A 20,299-nucleotide genomic window follows, 5' to 3' on the forward strand; every position below is an offset into this window, starting at 1 on the left:
GCAGTGGGTTACGATCTCTCTTGAATAAATACATAGATTTATTCTAGTGAATGACTAGTTTAATTTTAAAGTATTTTAAAGCTCAGCCTAAATGTAGCCTCCCATTTTTAATCAGTTGTGTTTTTGTTTGTTTTCCTTTGTTTTTTAAAGACGTTGGTTTTTCAAGACGTTACCTTGAATTGTGAGACTGGGTGACCTGAAAGAACCTGAAAACAAAACTAGGCATTAATTGAGGGTCACACCTATCTTAAATACTAGGCTTTAGGAATTCGATAATCATGATTGCATCTGAGAAACTGGACATTATTTGACTGAGCAGTGAATTTTGTTTGGTCTTTATTTCATAATTTTTTTTTCTCTTTCATGATGACTTTCAAAGGAAGTGATTGTGACTAAATTTGATACACTACTGAAAGCATCTCTAGTAGACCATATTGTGGTTAATTGCTGATCATGAAATAAAATGGTAGCTGCTAAATGTTTTCAAATTGGCATATTGACCAATTAAATTTTTAAGAGTTCACTGAAAGTTAATATGGGGTAAGATGAGGGAGAGGAAGAAAGAAGGGGTGGAGTGAGGTGAGGATTAGGTTAATTAGGAACAGTTAATTAGTTAATTTTGTTTGTAGCTTAAAATTGTGCATTTTATCCAATTAGGAATCTTTAAATCCAACAAATATTAAGCCTTTTCTTTGTAAAAGACTCTGCTGAGTACTAGAGATACAGAAGTGAAAAACAGTTCTTTCCCTCAAGGAGTATACTATGGTCTCCTAGTAGAAGGTCATATAACATTTGCATAGACAATTAATAGGAGGTTGAATGTAATAGAAAAGATCCAGATTGAGCTCTGGGAGGGAAGACATAGGGACAGCAAATCCTTCAGGTCCTTGCTAGGTCTTTGGTTCTGAGTTTAATAGTTGTTTAATGCTAACCAGGTTGCTGAGGAGAATTAGGTAGCAAGTTTGAGATCAGCACAGTAGTGCTCTGAGTCCCTTGGTCATTCTCTGACCAAGTTACAGGGCCTCCAGGTGAGCCTGAGTATTCCTGTGCCCCTGGTGAAAATTCTGGAAAAACAGAGAAGGGAGAGCTTTTGATTCTTTGGTGTTAGCTTTTAGGCAGTTCTTGTTCTCATTGGGTAAAGTGAGAGGCATTAAAAAACATTCAACTGATTAATTAAATTATCTCAGGCAGCTCTGCTGAGAGGAACTGTCGGGCTTTGTGTGTGTGTGTGGGGGGGGGGGGGTGTGTGTGTGGGGGGGGTGGCAATGAGGGTTTAGTGACTTGCCGAGGGTCATACAGCTAGTAAGTGTCAAGTGTCAGATTTGAACTCAGGTCCTCCTGAATCCAGGGCCTGTGCTTTATCCACTGTGCCACCCAGATGCCCCTGCTGTCCGGCTGGTGCATTTTGCCAAGTTGTCAGGCCTCTACTAATGCAAAGCACAGTGGAGAGGTCAAATTCCATTCTCATATTGGGGAGGGGGGGTTAGGGTTCATAGTGTCTGTGTACCTATGTGACTTCAGAGTATTTTCATTGTTAAGGATGCTGGTCTCAAAGAGAAGGTAGGTTCCTGAATCAAGATGTGTTCATTATGTTGCTGAAAGTACATCAGGCAGTCTGTGGAGGTAGAGGCCCAGGGTTCTTGTCCTCAACATTAGCTCTGTGATCAAGAGAGATCCTTCATTTTTCTTCATATGGAAACTAAGAATAATAGTAAGGGAAAAGCATTTTGCAAACTTCAATTAGTTACATATAAATTGCTATTATCAAAACTGTTTGCCAGTCCAGAGCCCCACTAACTCCCCCAAAGGAGGTTGGCTCTGTCTGTTGCTTCCTGTGCTGAGTCTTGGAGGTCCTGGCCCGTCAGCCACCAGTACACGTTCTGGGTCCTACTGCAAGGCTTTCTTGCTGTTGTGTATCTCCAGATAGTGGGGCTCAGCTTTTTGCTGGAATGGATTGGCAAAGGGACTGTCTCCCAAATGGGCTCCATACTCATTATTCGACAGTTCTCCTAGAGCTTTTCAGGGCAGTGAAGGCCCCCAGTGCCTTCGAGGGGCTGCTCTCTTTGCACTTTATGGAGCAGTTAGAGTACAGTGGACTCTAGGGTGCTCTCAGTACTGTAGGAGGTCTTTCAAGACCTTGTCTCCCCTCCCTGCCCATTTGTACCTAATTTCACCATTAGAAAGTAATGACACAGACCAATTCCCTTTTGAGAGAGTTTTCCATCTCTGTCTTGAAGGCCAACAGGGGAATGCTAAGCTGCAAGAAGGGAATTGAGAACACTCAGCTTTAATTTCAGTAACTACCGTGGTTCTCTATACAAACATCTGTACTGGAGGATAGGGAGAGGTCAGGCACAAAGGGGAGAAAATGAGAGCATTCAGGGCTGCTTTAGGAAAACAAATATGGGCCTGATTTGTTCTGATTCCATTTTCTTCCTTTCCCCAAGCTCTGTTTCACTCTGTCACTGGCCCTCTGTAAACACAGCCACAATGTGGCAGCAGGAGGAATGCCGTGCTATTTCTGCATCTTAACTTGTCAGGATGGTGGGGAAAGCGCAGCACTGAGGAAATGATTTCTGAGCTTTACTCTGTTTCATTGAAATACAATTAAAACTAGTCAGAGGTGGGCAGCTAGGTGGCGCAGTGGATAAAGCACCGGCCCTGGATTCAGGAGGACCTGAGTTCAAATTTGGCCTCAGACACTTGACACTTACTAGCTGTGTGACCTTGGGCAAGTCACCAAAAACTAGTCAGCAATTTCCATGTAAGATTGCATCAGCCACACTCCTTGGAATGATTATCAAACCAGAGGAGAATGGTGCCAGTTGGCATGTGAAGAAAGTGAATATTTCAGCCCTTCCTTCCTCATTGTAACCCCATTTATAGTTTGGGCTCCATCACCTTGGATAGTTGAAACAGCACCAAGTTTGGAGCAACCTGGGTTTGAATCCCATTCTGTGACCCTGAGGCAAGTCACTGAATCTTCCTTGGCCTCTGTATAAAGTGGAAGAGTTGGGCAGGAGATTGAGTGGTGGAGTAGGAAGTGCCTTGGGTTCCGATCCTTCTTGTCTTTTCACTACCTGGGAAGCCTTGGTCAAGTCACTGAACCTCTCTGTGGGCCCTGAGTTTCTTTATTGGTAAAATGAGGCTGCTGGGCTAGATAATCTCTAAGGACCTTCTTAGCTCCATATCACACAGAGTTGGGAGGGAACTTCAGAGGCCAAGTCATATAATCCAGCCTACACCTGACCCTGATCACTAGTCCTTTGGCCTTTGCTTGAAGACCTTGAGGGGAAGTGGTAGGCTTTGAGAACCCACTGTTCTTTCAGGTATTTTTGTTGAAGAGGACCTTCTCGAAGAGGACCATGACATCAGGGTGATGTCATGACTTGCAGTGAATTGGATTTAAGTGATTGAGGGCTGTGCAAGGTAACCAATCTCACTCTCTCCTCCAGACCCATCTGGGTCCAGTGCCAAAATATATGTCAGGACAATTGGAAATGGCCCTGGATGTCTGAGGCAGTTGGGGTTAAATGACTTGCCCAGGGTCACACAGCTAGTAAGTCACATTTTCAACTCAGGTCCTCCCAACTTTAGGGCCAGTGCTCCATTCACTGAGCCACTTAGCTGCCCCTTCAGGTATCCTGTTTCACTTTGGAATCACCCTAATCACTTTGAATCACTTTGGAATCCCTGCATTATTCCTAACTCCAAGTGACACAGACTTTTAGATACTTAGTGAAGATAGCTATCATTTCCTTGTGTATGTCTTTTCTTCAGAGTTGCTTTTCTCTAGTTCCTTCAAATAGCCTATATATGGCATGGTCTTGAGACTCTTTCCAGTCCTGGTCACTTTCCTGTGAATGGTCTTCAGTTTATCAAAGTTCTTCCTAAAAGGGCTGAACATAGCACTCCTGCTGTTGCTTGCTAGCGCAGAGTACAGTGAGGCTATCCGTATCTCTTGGCTACTATAAATAAAACTGTTGCTCTTTTATTTTCATATTGCCTGTATTTATATTATATACTTCAGTGTACCCTATTTTTTTTCCTTTTTCTTTTGCTACCATATTATAATGTCAATTCATGATGAACTTTTATTTCCACAAAACCCCCATCCCTTTAAACCGTACTACCTTGGCCATGCCACCTATTTTGTATTTATAAAGTTGATTTTTTCTTGAACCCAAGTGTAAGACTTGACATTTTTATCCATTCTTCAGCATTTTAGCTGTCTTTTTTGGATCCTGATTCTGTCTTCCATTATCTTAATATTCTCTTGAGTTGTGATCGGCATAGAGTTGCCAAGTTGCCATTTGGGAGCCTAGGATGAGCCTTTTGGGGGTTCCAGCGTGCTTCTGTTTGTTACTTATTGCCTCGATCTGACAGCCATTTATTAAGCACATACTCTGTAGAGCATTGTTCTGTGCACTGGGGACCTCTGTAGTTTAGATAAGACCTTAGTCCTTGCTCTCTGCAATTCATAGTATGGCAGGAACAATAAGATACCTATGTTTGCAATGCATTGTTTTTGTATTATAGTTCAGTTTTATTTGGTTTCAGAGAGGTCATGGCATTTTAGTTCATTATCAGTATAAAGGTAGAAAAGGTGCCCTTTCCAGGCAAAGAGAAGTGAGAGAGCACAGGCAGAATAAGTGCAGTGAATAATGCACAGAGGAGCTTGATAAGATTAGTGTAGATGTAGGGGAGGAATAGAAGATCAGTTTGGAAAGGGGGCTGGGGCTGGGGCAGACTGGGTGAAGCATCAAACGTTAGGCCAAAGTGGTTGGACATAGGAGACGTTTGAGAGTGAAAGACAAATACAACAAACATCCCTTCCCTGAATAAGAAAGGTTTGAATCTCAATTCTGCTACTTTGACCTATGTGACCATGGGAAAAATCACAGAATCTCTCTGGGCTTCAGGTTTGATGATCATTTATTAATCACCTACTGTGTGCCAGCACTGAAGATAAGGGGAAGGGCTGCCTTTTGCCTTTCTTTTTGAGGAGCTCAATCTAGTAGGGGAGACAAAAGATTATATATATATATATCACCAAAAAAACCTATATGTAGGAGAAATAGAAAATGATTAAGTAAGAAAGGGGAAGTACTAGGATTCAGGAGGATTGGGAACGATTTCTTGAATCTTAGGTGGGACTTGAAGGAGATGAAGAAATGATTGTTACAGCTAGCCTTTATAGAGCACTTTAAGATTTGCCAAGCCTTTTACACATAGAGTGTGAAATGTCTCATTTTATCCTCATAAAACCCCTGAGGAGTAGGTACTATGATCCCCATTTTTCAAATAACAAAACAGACCCAGAGAGACTGACTTTCCCAGGGTCATATGCCTAGGAAGTCTGAGGCATGATTTAACTGGATTTCCTGACTCCATTCCTGTGCCATCAAGCTGCCTTAGCTGTAAAAGGAGGGAGCTGAACTAGATGAAGATGATCCCTAGGGTTCCTTCAGCTCTGTGGGCCACCTTACAAAGAGTGGATTGGAAAAGAGAGAAGATGGAGGTAGAAAGACCTGTTAAGAGGCCATTGCAGTGGCCCAGGTGGACTGATCAGACATTCCACCTCCTCTGTTTTTTTGCCCTTTTTCCCCTCCCTTTTCCTCTCTTTCGGCCTCCTCTCTCCCTATTGTAAACCTTTTCTGTGATCCACAAGCTAATTTTGCTATATATGGTGGGCATAGTGGAGAATGGGTTACTAGGTGTGATTTGAGAGGTCCTGGGAATGCTTCCCCTTCAATGTCTCCTATAAATCTCTCCTATGCCAGTGTGCTCATGTTAAAAATACTCATGTTAGAAATCTGTTCCTCTGAATCCTCTTTTCCAATGCAAATATAGCAAATAGCATGTTGTAGTAGAAAGAACACTAAATTAGAGAGTTGAATCCAGTTCTGCCGCTTACTAGCTCTGTGACCCCTCTGGGCTTTTCTTCCCTGAAAGAGATTAGAGGAGGCCCTTTCCAGCCACAGAGAGTCAGTGTGAAATGGATCTCTTTAAAAGTTTGGGGCATTGGGGTTGAACTTTCTGCTTCATGCAACTTTGAGTTGTTTTCTTTGTCACTTAGCAAAGAAGGAAGCTGGCCTGTCTCTGGGACCAACAGGTGATCTGCTCTATAAAGTGGGTCTTCATGTTCTCCTCCATGGGTGCACACAGGTGTTTTTTTTAATTACTTAAGGAAAAGTAATTGAAAAGCCACTCAATACAAATCCCTTAAACCACTCATGATGGTGACACTAGGGAAAGCTTCAGGCTGGCCAGGAGTCTGAAACATGGGCACCATCTGTGTTCCAGCAACTCCTTGGCCAAATTACATTCCAAGCCTTTCTTTCCAGCGCTATTTTTCATTAAATGAATTGAGTTTGTTGGAAATCGCCTGGCCATAAATATTCCCTCCTGCTCAGTACAGTCAGGTTATTACTGCTCCCCAAGTCAGTGCTTCAGAACAGAGCAGAAGGCGACTAGCACTCTTTGTGAAATGAAAAACAGAAATAAAAAATGCTGGGCTGGAGGAACTGGGGCAGCAGGGAATTCTTTAGAGAATATTTCCCCCTCTCAACCACTTCAGATTCCTGGCCAGAAATTTTAAATGTTTTTTGATAATGAACGAGTACATTGGGAGGGGGCTGTCAGAGGCAATATAATATCATTTAGTCTCTTTTACATTAAGATTTTCTTTCTCTGAATTTCTGCTGAGAAAGTGACAGTAACACTATGGTGTTTGAAATAGGAGTCATCTGTACTTAAGAGTGTGAAAGAGATTTAAACCTACAGTTCTAAAAACTGTTTGCTCTGAGTCTTTTTGCTTGATGGAAAAAACAGAGACAAGACACTATAGATACTTACAGTTACCTTAAGGGCTTATAAAGCTTTCTCTCCCCCACCCTCCCCGTAACAACTCTGTGACTTTGGGAGTATAAGTACTTTTAATATCGATTTTAAACATGAAGAAACTGTGCCTGTGATCTGTCCATGATCACACAGCTAGTTAAGTCTCAAAGCAAGGATTCAGACCCACTGCTTCTGCCACACAACCTAATATTTGTGCCACTTCCCTATGAATTGCCTCACTGCCTCTTTCAGATTTAGAAAAGACAAAGAATCAGAAAATTTTAGAATTAATTTTTTTGGGGCGGGTGAGGCATTTGGGGTTAAGTGACTTGCCCAGGGTCACACAGTGATCAAGTGTCTGAGGCTGGATTTGAACTCAGGTCCTCCTGACTCCAGGGCCAGTGCTCTATCCACTTTGCCACCTAGCTGCCCCTAGAATTAATTTTAAGGAACCTTACAAGTCATTCAGTCCAACTCTTGTAGTCTCTAAGTTCCCTCACTGGTGGAGGGAATTAGCTTCTGCTGGAATACTTGTATCTGTCACCCTTTCCAGTTAAATCAGCTTTCTACTTGTAATTCAGACATTACAGTGGAAGACCGCTAGAAAAATACCTTATATACTCCTCATAATGAGGAGGTATGATCACACTCATTTCCCTGCATAACTCCTCTGACTTCTGCTTTCAGGAATCATTTTTCTGGAATTTGTGACCTCTCCTCCCTTTCATTTTTCATGTGCTCTGGTAGAAAGAGTAAAGAACAGCAGATGAACAGCCTGAGTGTTCTACGGGCACAGAAAAGATGTCATCTGGTCCAACCCCCACATCTTACAGATGAGGAAATAAAGAGGCCAGAAAACTTTCTCAAGGTCCCAGAGCTCTACAGTAGGGGAGTCCTTTACATTGTACAATGCTTATCCCATATTTGTAGTCCTCTTAGGGCACAGGTCTGACCATGTCACTACTGCCCTGTTCAGAAACTTTAAATGGTTCTCTGTTGCCTCTAAAATAAAATACAAATTCTCCATATCATATAAAGTCCTCTTCAGCCTGGGTGCTTACCTGTCATAGTATTCCCATGCACCCACACCAGCCCCCCTTCCCTCCCCTTGGCAATGGACAGCAGGGTGTCTCAGTGGATAGAGCACTGGCCCTGAAGTTGGGAGAACCTGAGTTCAAATGTGACTTCAGACACTACCTGTGTGACCTTGAGCAAGTCACTTAACCTCAATTGCCTTAAACATCTGGGATCATCTCCAGTCATCCTGATCTACATCTTGCCACTGAACCCAGATGGCTCATTGAGGTTGGTGACCTTGCAAAGCCTTCCCTTAAATCCAATTCACTGCAAGTCATGACATCACCCTGATGTCATGGTCCTCTTCAAGAAGGAAGGACAAACAACAACAAGAATACCTGAAAAAGCAGTGGGTTCTCAAGGCCTTCTTCCCCTCGAAGTCTTCAAGCAAAGGCCAGAGGACTAGTGATCAGGGTCAGGTGTGGGCTGGATTACATGACTTGGCCTCTGAACTTCCCTTCCAGCTCTGTGTCATATGGAGCTAAGAAGGTCCTTAGAGATTATCTAGCCCAGCAGCCTCATTTTTCAGGCTGCTGCGATGTCCTGGTGAAGTCTCTTCCCCTCTGCCCCCAATGTGTTAGTGCTCTTTGTTATTAATATAGCTGTAATCTCTCTTACCTCATATTTCTAGGTAGACCATGAGCTTCTTAGGGGCAGGGAAGGTTTCATTTTGTCATTTTGGCCCATATAGAGAATTCCTCGCACACTTTCAGGCACTTAATAAATACTTATTGATTTGACCACAGGAGTGAATAAAAAGGCGAGATTTTCCGAGGGCTTCCCACATTTTACCTCGTATGTGACTGCATACTGTGCTTATTCATAGAATCTAGGCATTGGAAGTTACTTCAGATCCTCCAGCCCAGTCTATGCTTGAGCAGGAATTCCCTCTACAGCATTTCCAAGAAATGATCACACAGCTTCCCCCTAAACATCTCTAGTAATGAGGAACCCTTTCACGTAACATGATAGGCCCTGATGAAATGCTTGTTGCATCCCAGGGTAGTTATCCTTTCCCTTCATCATGTAGATGCTCATGTGTTATATAATTAAGAGGACATGGTAATTGGAGTAAGGGGACTTGGGTTTGAACACTGACTCTGTCCCTCAGATTTCTGAACCTGGTCAAGTTTCTTGAGCTATAAAATAGGCTTTAGTAATACTTCTAATACCTAAGTCAGAACTTGGTTCTGAGGAAAGCAGTTTAAAAATATAAATTGTAATTGTAATCTTAGACTCCTCTTTCCAGGTCCTGCTGCGCCTTCTCCTCCCCCCTCCCCCAATTGCTTTTCCTCTTGCCAAATGAATATTCTCTACTAAAGTTAGCTTTGAGGAAAAGCAATTCCTACACTACGTTTTGGTTTGTTTGGGGGAGACAACTGAGCTTCTTGTTTTGGACTTCAGAACTGTCTAGTTGTTTCAAAAAGGTCTAGGAATCCACTGTTTTCCTGGCAACTCTTTGGGAGAGTGAAATCCATTTGTTTGATTCTGTTTTTATGAAACCTTCCTGGGGGTTGAAGGTACAGGAGGAGACTTTGTCCCTGTCTCTGAAACCTCATTGTGGATATTCACTCCACCAGTGCAGCTCGACAACTCTTCTACAACTTGTAGTCTTAAAGAGTTCGTTACCTGGCCTCTGGAGAGGTTAAAGGGTTTGGTCCTGGCCCTTTAGCCATTGCATATTCATTTTAAGTGTTAATACTGCTTCTTAACTTCATAGCTATTTGTTGTGTGTTTTTTTTAATGGCCTAGGATAAGGCAGTTCAAATTTTTATCCATGAATCCTGAACCAAGTTGTTAACAATCAGTAGTTTTCCTGTTGCTTTTTCTTAAACACGGGCCAGCTTCATTCCGCGTAGAAAGAACCCCTTGGATAGCCTGTTCATCTCCCTAGCATTGGCTGCCCCTGACAGGTTTGCTCATAGTAAAAAATGGCACCTTCAGTTTCTGTGTCAGCTTCCATTATTAAAAGGACAGTCTTTCTTTGTGCTTCCTTGTATGTAAGACTACTCCAATTCCAATCAATAAATGTTTAAGTACTTGCTCTGGACCATGCTAGGCTTTGGGGGCAATGAAAAAATAATGCAATTTCTACCTTTATAATACTTGGAATCTACTAGGGAGGATACATCATGAGCCCAAATATAATACACAGTAGATTATCATGATGAAAAAGGAAAAACCCAGACAAGATGCTCTAGGAAAATGTTAACTATTGACACTGAGGTCAATAGTTCAGATATCCCCAATTTAGAATTAGGTGCCTTGCCTTAGGCTACAGAGCTAACAAGCATCAGACCTTAGACCATAGATTGTCAGAGCAAGATCTAGTCCAGTCTCCTCATTTTATTGAGGAAGAAATAGGCCCAAAGGAGACGTGAAGGGGCTTGCTCTAGGCTGCACAATGGAGTGGTTACAGAGCCAGAGATTAGATGATGAATGGAATTTTTGCAAGGGGGGGGGGATGCGGGGGCGGGTGGTCTTACAGAAACAAGATGAAATCCAAATGTGTGCGATCTGCATTTTTTTTTTTTTTCATTTTGGCAGTGCACCTGCCGAAAGGACATGGTGAAAATTTCAATGGATGTTTTTGTGAGAGTGCTGCAGCCCGAGCGCTATGAACTGTGGAAACAAGGAAAAGATATTACTGCTTTGGACCACATGAAACCCACTGCACTAACTAGCCCCGAACTGATGGCTTGGAATGAGACCAAGGCCGTGCTGAAAGCTAAGCTCCTTCGGAGGTAAGATTTTTTCATGAACAGGATTGTTCAGAGAATCAGTTTCAGTCACTATTGCACTCCTGGCATTCTGAAAGTAAGATAGGACCAAAAGGCAGGCCTCATTGGGAAAAAGAGATTTCTATTTCCCATTCATAGATAGCAGGCAGAGGTATGGACGTTTTCAAGCTGTCTCAAACTCTCTTTCCTTCTCTACTTTCAACTTGTCTCGATATTGCTGGATGAAGGTATCTCTGGTAAAATGTGTTGTTTTAAAAGGGTACCATATTCCTATAGTTGATGTGCCCCAAGGCAGGAAGGCAGAGCTTTGCAGATACTGCCTCTTACTCTGACACAAGACAAGTCTGTGTTGTTAAGTACTCTGACCTATTTTCAGATAGTGCCATCAGAGGAAGAGGACAGTCCTTTTTGTGCATCAAGGCTTTGCTTCCTTTCCTTTCACCACCTCTGTTCAGCTAGAAATCTGCCTGCTACCGTTAAGTTTATGCTGTTCTTCTCTGCCATCACACTATTTGTAGCATCTGCTTTTAAAAGAAAAGCACCTATTACAGAGACAGTTGAATCTCTAGGACAAGAGGACCATGTTTCTCTTTTACAGTGAGGATATTCAAAACCTTCTTGTCTCGTGGGAGATGGCAGTCACCTCCAATACAATTTAGAAGCTTCTCAGACTTACCTTTAAAAACTCCATAAGCACTTCCAAGCTTTCCCTGTAGTGTTTGTTAAGTTGAATAGATTAGAAAGAAAAGGAGCTTCAGGACCTGTTTTAGAGGATGGCAGGCAGGCAGGAAGGAGTCACAACTTATGGAAGGCAGAAGTCTTCAGTAAAATTTCGATTTAAAAATCGATCTTTTGTCTAGGTTTGGAAATTATCTTTATACCAAGGATTAAAGGATACTTCAGAATTGTGTAGCGATCACTTTCAGTTTTGCTCTTCTTCATAAACATACATTTTTAGCTTTGCTATTCTTTCCAGAATGCCTGTCCAAGTGTCTGTCCCCTTTAGTGTTATCTGGGTCCATCGGAGCACCTGTTTGCCATCAGACGCAACAGTAGAATTTCCACATAGGGCCCAGCAAATACATATGCCTTTATTGAATCTTAACTCAGTGCTCAGTTGATCATTGATTAGACTTTGTATTGGTGGGGGGAAGACAGGTTAATGAAGGAATGTTTCTTCCCTTCATCAAACTTCTTAGATGGTTTGAAACTTCTTTTTCATCCCTACTGAAGATAGATCTGGGCCCTCAAATGGAATTTGGGCAGCTTCCAATTACCTGGACCTTTGGAGAGCTGGTGAACAATAGAAACGCTCTTCACATGTAGCCATGGTTACTTACACAGGGAGGGAACTAAGTTCTGAGAGTTGGGAGGCAAGAAAGTTCTCTTTGAACTAGCTAAGTGCTTATGGAGAAAAGAAATTTCACTCAGTATTCAGAATATACTTCTTTTTTCCAGCTTATTTTTTTTAAAGGGCTTTATTTAACCTTAGTTCCACACACACCTTAGACCTGGGCTGGTGACCCTATTTTATAAACTGCCTCCTGCCACTTTTATGCATTTTGGGCCATTTTAACCTCATCTCAGGGTCATTTATTCAGGTTCTCTGGTCCTTTTCTTTGAAAATAGATAATAGATTAGTGACCTGATCACATCTGTTCTCATCACTAAGTTAGTCTTTCTCTTTTAAGCTGTCTTTTGTCTTCTAATTTCTTGTTTCTCTATATTACAAGAAAACAAAGTTCTGGTTGGGGCTTTTTTTTCTCCCCTTAACTCTCTTATGGCTCTTGTATCTTAAAGGTGAAACTTATATACAGACTTAGGCTTAGCTAGGGAAGATGGTCTGAGATGGTATTTGCATAATGGTTAAATTGATTGTGGTCCAAGCTAATTGGTCAACAGAGCGGATCGCCAATACACAGGAGTCACATTTCCAAAACTATAATTGGCATAGGTTTTATAAATGACCTGCCAATGGAAGAACCAAAATCAAGTTGGAAGGGGAACTGGTTCTATTAGTCATGTTCACTAGAAGAAGAAGGAAAAAAAACCCACCCAACTTTTTCAAGAGAAAAACGGAATTACTAGAGATTTGGATGTTGAATTTCATCTCCACATATAGCTAGATCTTCCATGTACATGCCTTCCTTCTCATCTACCTCCTCCCTCTTTGAACATACATGAGGTTTTAAGGGAAAAGAAAGTACCAAGTGAGCTAGCACTTCTCTCTCTCCCCACAGAAGCCCTCCCTTTTGGTTATCTTATGATATATTCTTAGAGAGGGACTGAATAGCAAATTTAAAGATGTTACTAAGGCTATCATTTTCTTTAAAACCTTTGGTATGTAAAGTAAGTAACACTTTTTTGTTTGTTTTTTCGAGGTGTAATGAGGGCTAAGTGACTTGCCCAGGGTCACACAGCTAGGAAGTGTTAAGTGTCTGAGGCCGGATTTGAACTCAGGTCCTCCTGAACCCAGGGCTGGTGCGCTACCTAGCTGTCCTCTTTTTTTTTTTTTTTTTTTTGGCGGGTAACATGGATCTAAAAAAAGTAATTGAGATCCCTTTTTCTTTGGAAAGCTTGATTAATGACTAATCTTTTAAAGCTGATGACCAGAACTGATCCAGTTCATTCTTACAACTGAAACATGGTTTACTTGGGTAAGGAAGAAAAATAGCTTCATTCTGCAGAGCTCTCCTCTCTCTGCCCTCCTGCCTTCTTTTAATTTAATTTTTTTTTTATTTTTTGGTGGGGCAATGAGGGTTAAGTGACTTGCCCAGGGTCACACAGCTAGTAAGTGTCAAGGGTCTGAGGCCAGATTTGAACTCAGATACTCCTGAATTCAGGGCCAGTGCTCTATCCACTGCGCCACCTAGCTGCCCCCAACCCTTCTGCCTTCTAAAGTGTCTCATCTGCAGTTTGTAGATCTGTAGATATACTTTCCCTACTTGCCTCGGTCACAGACATAGATACACAGGGCTTTAAAGAGAGGCTGGAGAACACTTAGCAAATGTATTACTGGTTAGAGTGGAATTAAAGCAGTCTGTCCCTCTTCTTCCTTCCCACCTCCTTTCCCCACCTTCTCTCTCTCTCTCTCCCCCTCCCCCCTCTCCCTTCCCCATCTCTTTTCTCCCTCCCCTCATTAACATTTTTTCTTTTAAAAAATAAAATACAGGTAGTCACCCCATAAGAGGAACATCATGGCTACTTCTCCAGAACTCTTTTTTTAAGGCTTTCCCCCCTTTCCTTCATCCTCTCCTGCTCCCAGATATATTGTTCTAAAGGGGACCCTATTACATTGGGATGTATGGTTGCTGTGAAAAGGCTATTTAGTCATATTCTCCATATGTTGAATCCGATGCTATCCCGAAGGAGCTACATTTGCCAGATGTTTATTACTTTAGGAGTCAAACCATTTTGTGGGTTCCCTTTCTAGTGGAATTTGGGCATGTCGCTCTGGTTCCTATTTCATAGACTGAATTTCTGAAGCTTTTTCCTTTCTTTGAGTATCACAGGATCATAAAATCTCTAAACAGGAAGGAACCTTGAGAAACTAATCTGGTCTGACCAATTCCTGAGCAAGAATCCCCTCAATAGCAAGTAGCCATCCAGACTTCTAGAAAGGGAGGGAGAGCCCACTAACTGGCAAGGCAATCATTATACTATTTCCTCTGTATTATTCATAGTAAATAGAACTCTTCATTCAGTATACATGCATTTCTAAGCACTGAGGATACAAATAAAAAGACAGTCCTTGCCTTGAAGAGGTTACAATCTAATGGGGGAAGACACAGCACAAAAGCAAGCTAAAGTGTGGGGCAGCTAGGGAGGACCTGGCATGGGGAGCCACTGATACAAATGAAGTTAGCTGGAAAGCAAACTTTACAGGAGAACTTTGGGAGTGCTCAAACCCGAAGGAAAAGGTAACTGAGGGTGCTGACAAGGTTTTAGGTTAGGCTGCTTCCTGCTTTTTAAATTAAAGTCAGCTGTTAACAGGCTGGATGGTGACCACTTTCTGGGGATACTGTAGAAGGGATTCTGGGTTCAGGTATAGGTTGAATTAGGTGGCCTTGGAAGTCCCATTCAATTTTAACACTGTAATCCTCTGTAATGAGATCTATTAGATCACAGAACCAGGTAGTTACATGATAAAAGGGTTCTTGCCATCTACCCCCTCATTTTACATATGACCAGGAGCCAGAGAGGGATGGGCAATGTTCACATGGGAAATAAGGAGCAAAGCTGATATTTAAACCCAGGTCATCTGACTTCAAATTCCTGAGCTCTTCCTACACTGTCATGTTGCCTTCTCCAGAATAGGCTTATGTATGCAACAGAAGGGATGGGCATTAAAGAGCCTGGAGGTGTTATCTGGACAGCGTGAGTCCCATAGGAACATAGATGAACTGCTGGAAGGCTTCTCATTTTATAAATGAGGAAACTGAGGCCCAAAGCATGTAATCACTTAGAGGGTTGCTCTGCTAGTCTGTGTGTGATGAAGGGTACAAACCCAGCTTGTCCTGATTCCAAGTCCAACATTCTGTCCACATCACCCTGCCTCCATCTTGCTCCCATAGGTTAAAAACAAACAAACCAAAGTCTTCCACAGACTAATCTGTTGAGCTTTTTTCTCTTGCTGCTTTTAAAAGAGAGCATTGAAAACCCCATCTCCTGATCATTACAGCTGGTATGCTTTGCTGGCTCCCCCATATACCTGTATGTATGTTTCCCCTTTAACAAAATTAACTGGGCATCTTAAAGACTATTTGGCTTGTCTCTAGTGCTTCACATTTCCCACAAGATGTCTTGTGCAAATCACAAAGTGGGACTACTAAGTAACAAAATTAAAATGTTTTTCCTTTTGAGAAGACACTCTGTTTTTAGGAGCTTCAGCAGTGAGAAAAGCTGATCCTTGTGGGTTCAGCAGAATATTCCTGCTAATGAATATCTTACAGGTGTGAAGTTAACATCTATACTTAGAGGGTGACCATATGGTTGAAGTCTAGCAATTATAAGTGACTATATGTGTAGATTCATTTTTCCTCTATTAATCATTATTTTGGTTTAGTATCCCCCTCCCTTCTTCATTCAGTTTGTTGCCTCATTAAAGACTTTGCTGCTTTCTTTAAATCTACTCCAATTCTAATTAGCAGCCTGATTTCTGGACAGGCTCTGGGAATGGGGGTAGCTGGATCTCTGTTCCATCTGAGGCTTAGGTGGGTAGGTAGTTAGTTGTTGGAAGGATTCACTCTGCTTTATCATTCTGTAGCAGATGTAATGGTGCAGAATGGAAAAAGCATATGGAAGCTGCCACTATCTCCAAGTTTTCTTTTAACTAAAATTGGTGACATTTACAGCTCTTTAGAACAGACTTTGCTCTTAACTAATGAAGCATTTTTAATTTTACTTAACCCTTCTCTGCCCTCCTCAAAGAAAAAAAATAGAGGTGACAAAAAGGAGTAGAAAGGGTATGTATCTGCCTTCTTGTCACCCCAGTGAGTGTCTATTGATTCATCCATATATTGCCCTCTGGTATTGTGGTCAAGAGGAGAAGAGTCGTGAGGAATAAGGATTTGTATAAATATTCTATGCTTGTTTCTTTTTAATTTGTTTGGCCAAGATTTAGCTCAAATAGAAATATGCCTCTTCCTTAATTAATAGGCCATGTGGTCAGATTTGCAGCAAGGTCTGAGAAGGTCTTTCTCTCTTCTCCCTCTCTTCCCATTTGTACTTTTAGCAAAAAGCTTCCATTTCATACTTTCTCTAGTTTCTCCACTGACCATTTGTTGGGGACATTGTAGAAAGAGATTCCTCCTTATGCTTTTGGACAGAATGCCCTGTGGAGTCCCTTCCAGCTCCTGAGAGTGTGACGTTCTCTGATTCTGTGCCTTCGGGATTCTTTATCTTCTCTAGCCTGGCTGGAAACACCATTTGGGGGATTAATAAAGCTATTTCTAGAGGTCCTTTTTCATCTAAAAGCAGTCTTCCCTACAGAGGAAGTGCTCTCCAGGCTTCCCTGTCAGCTGCTTATCTGCCTCCTCTTGGTGCCTTCTTTTTAGTCTACTTTCTTAAAATAAGCTGTTCTCTTTGGTCCTTTTGTTGCTTTTTCCAAGCTACTCTTTGTAAAGGGGGTGAGTTTGTAAGTTTGCCCATTTCTCTGCATAGCCACAATAACATTTTCCTAGGGACATTTTATTCTGAAATAAAAACGAAGCACTCTCTGTTTAGGGAACCTTCTTCTGGCTCTCCCTTGCCCTGCCCTGCCAAATTCCTGGGAATTGGGAAGGAAAGAAGCTCATCTTTCCTAAAGTACACTTATGGTGGAAAGGGGGAGCTCAGAGTGAAGTAGTAAAAATGGGGACTTGTATGTCATATATTCACAATTATTGTGGGGGGGGAAAGTGAGGGAGGGGTATTAAAAAGCTAGACAGGAAAGTAATTAGATAATGTCTTAAAGAGATGAAGAAAAATCTTAGAGGAAAAAAACCCTGAAAATTTACATTCTAGACAAATTAGTCTGAAGGAAAACAGACACTGGAAAAAGACTGAGGAGGAGAGAAAACCAAATATAGAAAGGAAGAGAGAGCAGAACAGAAAGCCTGGCCTATCGTAAGTCAATTCTTTTTACTCTCTTCCAGGAGGTTTGTTTGACATTTTTCATCCAGAATTCTCACTCAATTCAAAGCATCCCTTGTCTCCTTTATACCTAAATATAAGTAACACTCCTTTGACTTACAGTGTCAAAGATTCTTTTCCAGAAGTTCAATGGGTGTCAGGTTTGGCTTCCTACTTTTCCAGATGTCATCAGCATCCTCTGCTTGGCATCAGCACTGCACCCATGTTTGACCATTCCCCCTCCCCTTCCTCCCCTCTCTTTCAACCCATTCTTCCTTTATAACCCTAACCGTTTTCCCTACCTCTCCTTCCCAGAGAAAGTGTTCTCCCTACTCCTACTGATGGAGCAGATATGATGGCCCAAGTGATGTAGGGAGGGGGAAGGAGGGTGGCCTTGTTGGTCTTCAGTGCTTTAACCCAGAATGTCAAATTACTTTTACACATCTACCATCCTAGGTCCCACAGAAAAAGAAGCCAGCCTAGACGGCATAAGACAGAAGACCAGAAGTCTTTGGGAGAGGTTATGGCTGCAGAAACCCTTTTGGAGGAGGGCAAAGTGAAAGAAGAACCCAAACATGGCCCTGACCTAGAGGAAGAAGAGCAGCAGAAAGCCCCTGAAGGTGGTGAAGGTAAGTAACAAGTCACTTGCCAGTGGCTCTTCTCTCAAGCCCAGAATTGCTTACCATCAAGGGATTGGCTACCATATGATGTTTGGCAGTTTGTTTTTGGTGGGGAGGGCAGCACAGGGAGGTGATCTGTGATAACTCATTAAGCCTTCCATCAAAGCAGGCAGGGCATCTAACTGCAGAGATACAATCACACTTCCTTGAAGTATTGAAGTAAGCTTATTGTTTATTTCTACCAGAAGATCAATAGAGTCTTTCCCCATTGCTCAGTCAGTACTTACATCCACAGCAGCGGTAGATTTTCCCTCTCTCTTTAAGAATTCAGTTCAAATAGCCTTTTTGGCAGGGTTGGAAGTTTTTGCCAGAGCTATTACAGTTTGTAAAAATGTATATTATAGGAGTTAGGCTTTTTAAAAAACATTTCACAAAGAAATGAATCAATAAATTTTATCTGCCCCATTCTAACCAGGATGGCAGCTGTTCATGGTTCACAGAAAAATGGAGTGTGCCTGCTTTCAGTAGACAAACTTCTGTTAACTCCCCTACCGCAGGGAACCTGCTCCTTCCCTGCCCCCGCTTCCTGCCAATAAATAAATACTCCTAAAGGGAGAAAAGTCAAACTGGATTTCTCCTCTAGGCCTTGAACAAGGTAAAGAGCTATAACAAGGCAGTTTACATGCAGGGCCCCTGTTTTACAGTTGGCATTCAGGCAGCCTATGACCAAGACTGTCTGGCTGTGTTCTAAAATCCCTGCATAGTGAGTCCTTTGGAAGATGAAAGAAGGGAAAATGTGAGGAGAGCAATAGGATTCTTCCTCTCCCCATTGTTTGCAAGTGAATATATATTTAGTGCATTATGATAAATAACCTGGTTCAGCCATAAAGTTAGTAGTCACTGTAACAAATGGCCCTAAATGCTCCTGTTTCCTTTGTACACGGGGCATGGAGTAGATTGATACCATTTTAAAAATGTGACCTTTTGACTCTTAAGGAGAGGGCAATTTAACATTGTCATTGCTGAGAATATTACATCATTTAAAAAATTACTTACACAGACTTTGTATTTTCAGAACCATAGAGTGACAGACTTTTAAAACTAGTTTGTTGCTATTTAGTTGTTTAGTCATGTCCGACTCTGTGACCCCATTTGGGGTTTTCTTGGCAAAGATACTGGAGTGGTTTGCCATTTCCTACTCCAATTCATTTTACAGATGAGGAAACTGAGGCAAGAGGGTAAAGTGACTTTTCCAGGGTCACACAGCTAATAAGTAGATTTGAACCCAGGTCTTTCTAACTCTAGACTTGACTCCCTCTCTATCCACTGTACCAGCTAGCTACCCTTAAAAACTAAAAGGGATCTTAGAATATAGTTGGTTAGAATTGGAAATGAGTTTTATAACATTACAACATTAGAATGTAAGAGCTGAAGGGGACCTTTAGAGCATAGGATTTTTATTAGATGACAAGTGATGTCCTGTTCAATTCTTTTTTTAAAGTACATGTTTATCAATACCTTGTTTTTTCATCTAAATTTTCTCTTTTAAACTCCTTCCTCTCAGAGATTCAATTCAGATAGTAGAGATTAAAAAGAAAGAAGAGAAAAAAATAAGCAAAACAAATCAATACATCAAAAAAGTCTGACCATATGCATTGTTCTGCATCCATAGGCCCCTTCGACTTCTGCCAAGGAGCAGAGGGAGATGTCCTCTCCTATCTCTCTTCTTTGGAGAGAATCTTATTCTTTGTACTTTTTCAGCATTCACTTTCAATCATAAACATGTCTTTATTCTTCCCATTGCTATGAACATTAAACTCCACACTAGTTTCTGCCAATCACTCTGCACTTGAGTATTCCTCATATTCATTGGGGTTTTTTGTTTGTTTTTGTTTTTACAATACGATAAGACTCTGTTACATTCATGCATCACAATTTGGAGATTCAATGTCATAATCAGTAGGAGTCTTATCATTAATTTAGCAAGCTTGTATTTAGGGCCTGCTTTGCCCAGGGCACTGTGCAGGGTGCTGGTGATAGAAATGCAAAGAAGGAAGCATTCCCTACCTCTCAGGTGCTTCCATTCTATGGGGGGAAGCAGTGCATCCATACATATGCAGTATTTCAGGCCAAGCTTCTTCAACTGTGGGTCGTGACCCCTTAGGAGGCCTGAACGTGGGGGTCATGAACAATCTGGCAGCAGGAAAAGGTGATATAGGCCTATTTTATGTGTTTATATAGCCGTAGTTGTGTAAAAATGTCTTGAGCAAAAAGGGGTCACAAGTGGAGAACATTTCAGAAGCTCTGCTTTAAGGTATCCTCCCCCATTTTATAGTTGAGGAAACTGAGTGTTGTACCCAGGATCCCACAGCAGGTCTTCTTCCTCCAGGCCCAGTGCTCGGTACA

General features: G+C 41.8%; 1 protein-coding gene across 2 annotated transcripts in view; it reads left to right on the top strand.

The window, feature by feature from the left end:
• Positions 1-20,299, top strand: part of KDM4B (lysine demethylase 4B) — a 255,297-nt gene that overhangs the window by 176,650 nt on the left and 58,348 nt on the right. Inside the window, exons 9-11 of one of the 2 annotated variants that reach the window (XM_043986635.1) lie at positions 10,468-10,664; positions 17,166-17,267; positions 17,730-17,902. In XM_043986635.1, coding sequence (XP_043842570.1) covers positions 10,468-10,664; positions 17,166-17,267; positions 17,730-17,902 — 472 coding nt within the window. The remainder of the gene's footprint in view (positions 1-10,467; positions 10,665-17,165; positions 17,268-17,729; positions 17,903-20,299) is intronic. The other variant, XM_043986644.1, reaches the window with a different exon arrangement.

Source organism: Dromiciops gliroides, chromosome 1 (assembly GCF_019393635.1).
Source record: "Dromiciops gliroides isolate mDroGli1 chromosome 1, mDroGli1.pri, whole genome shotgun sequence".
Taxonomy (NCBI): domain Eukaryota; kingdom Metazoa; phylum Chordata; class Mammalia; order Microbiotheria; family Microbiotheriidae; genus Dromiciops; species Dromiciops gliroides.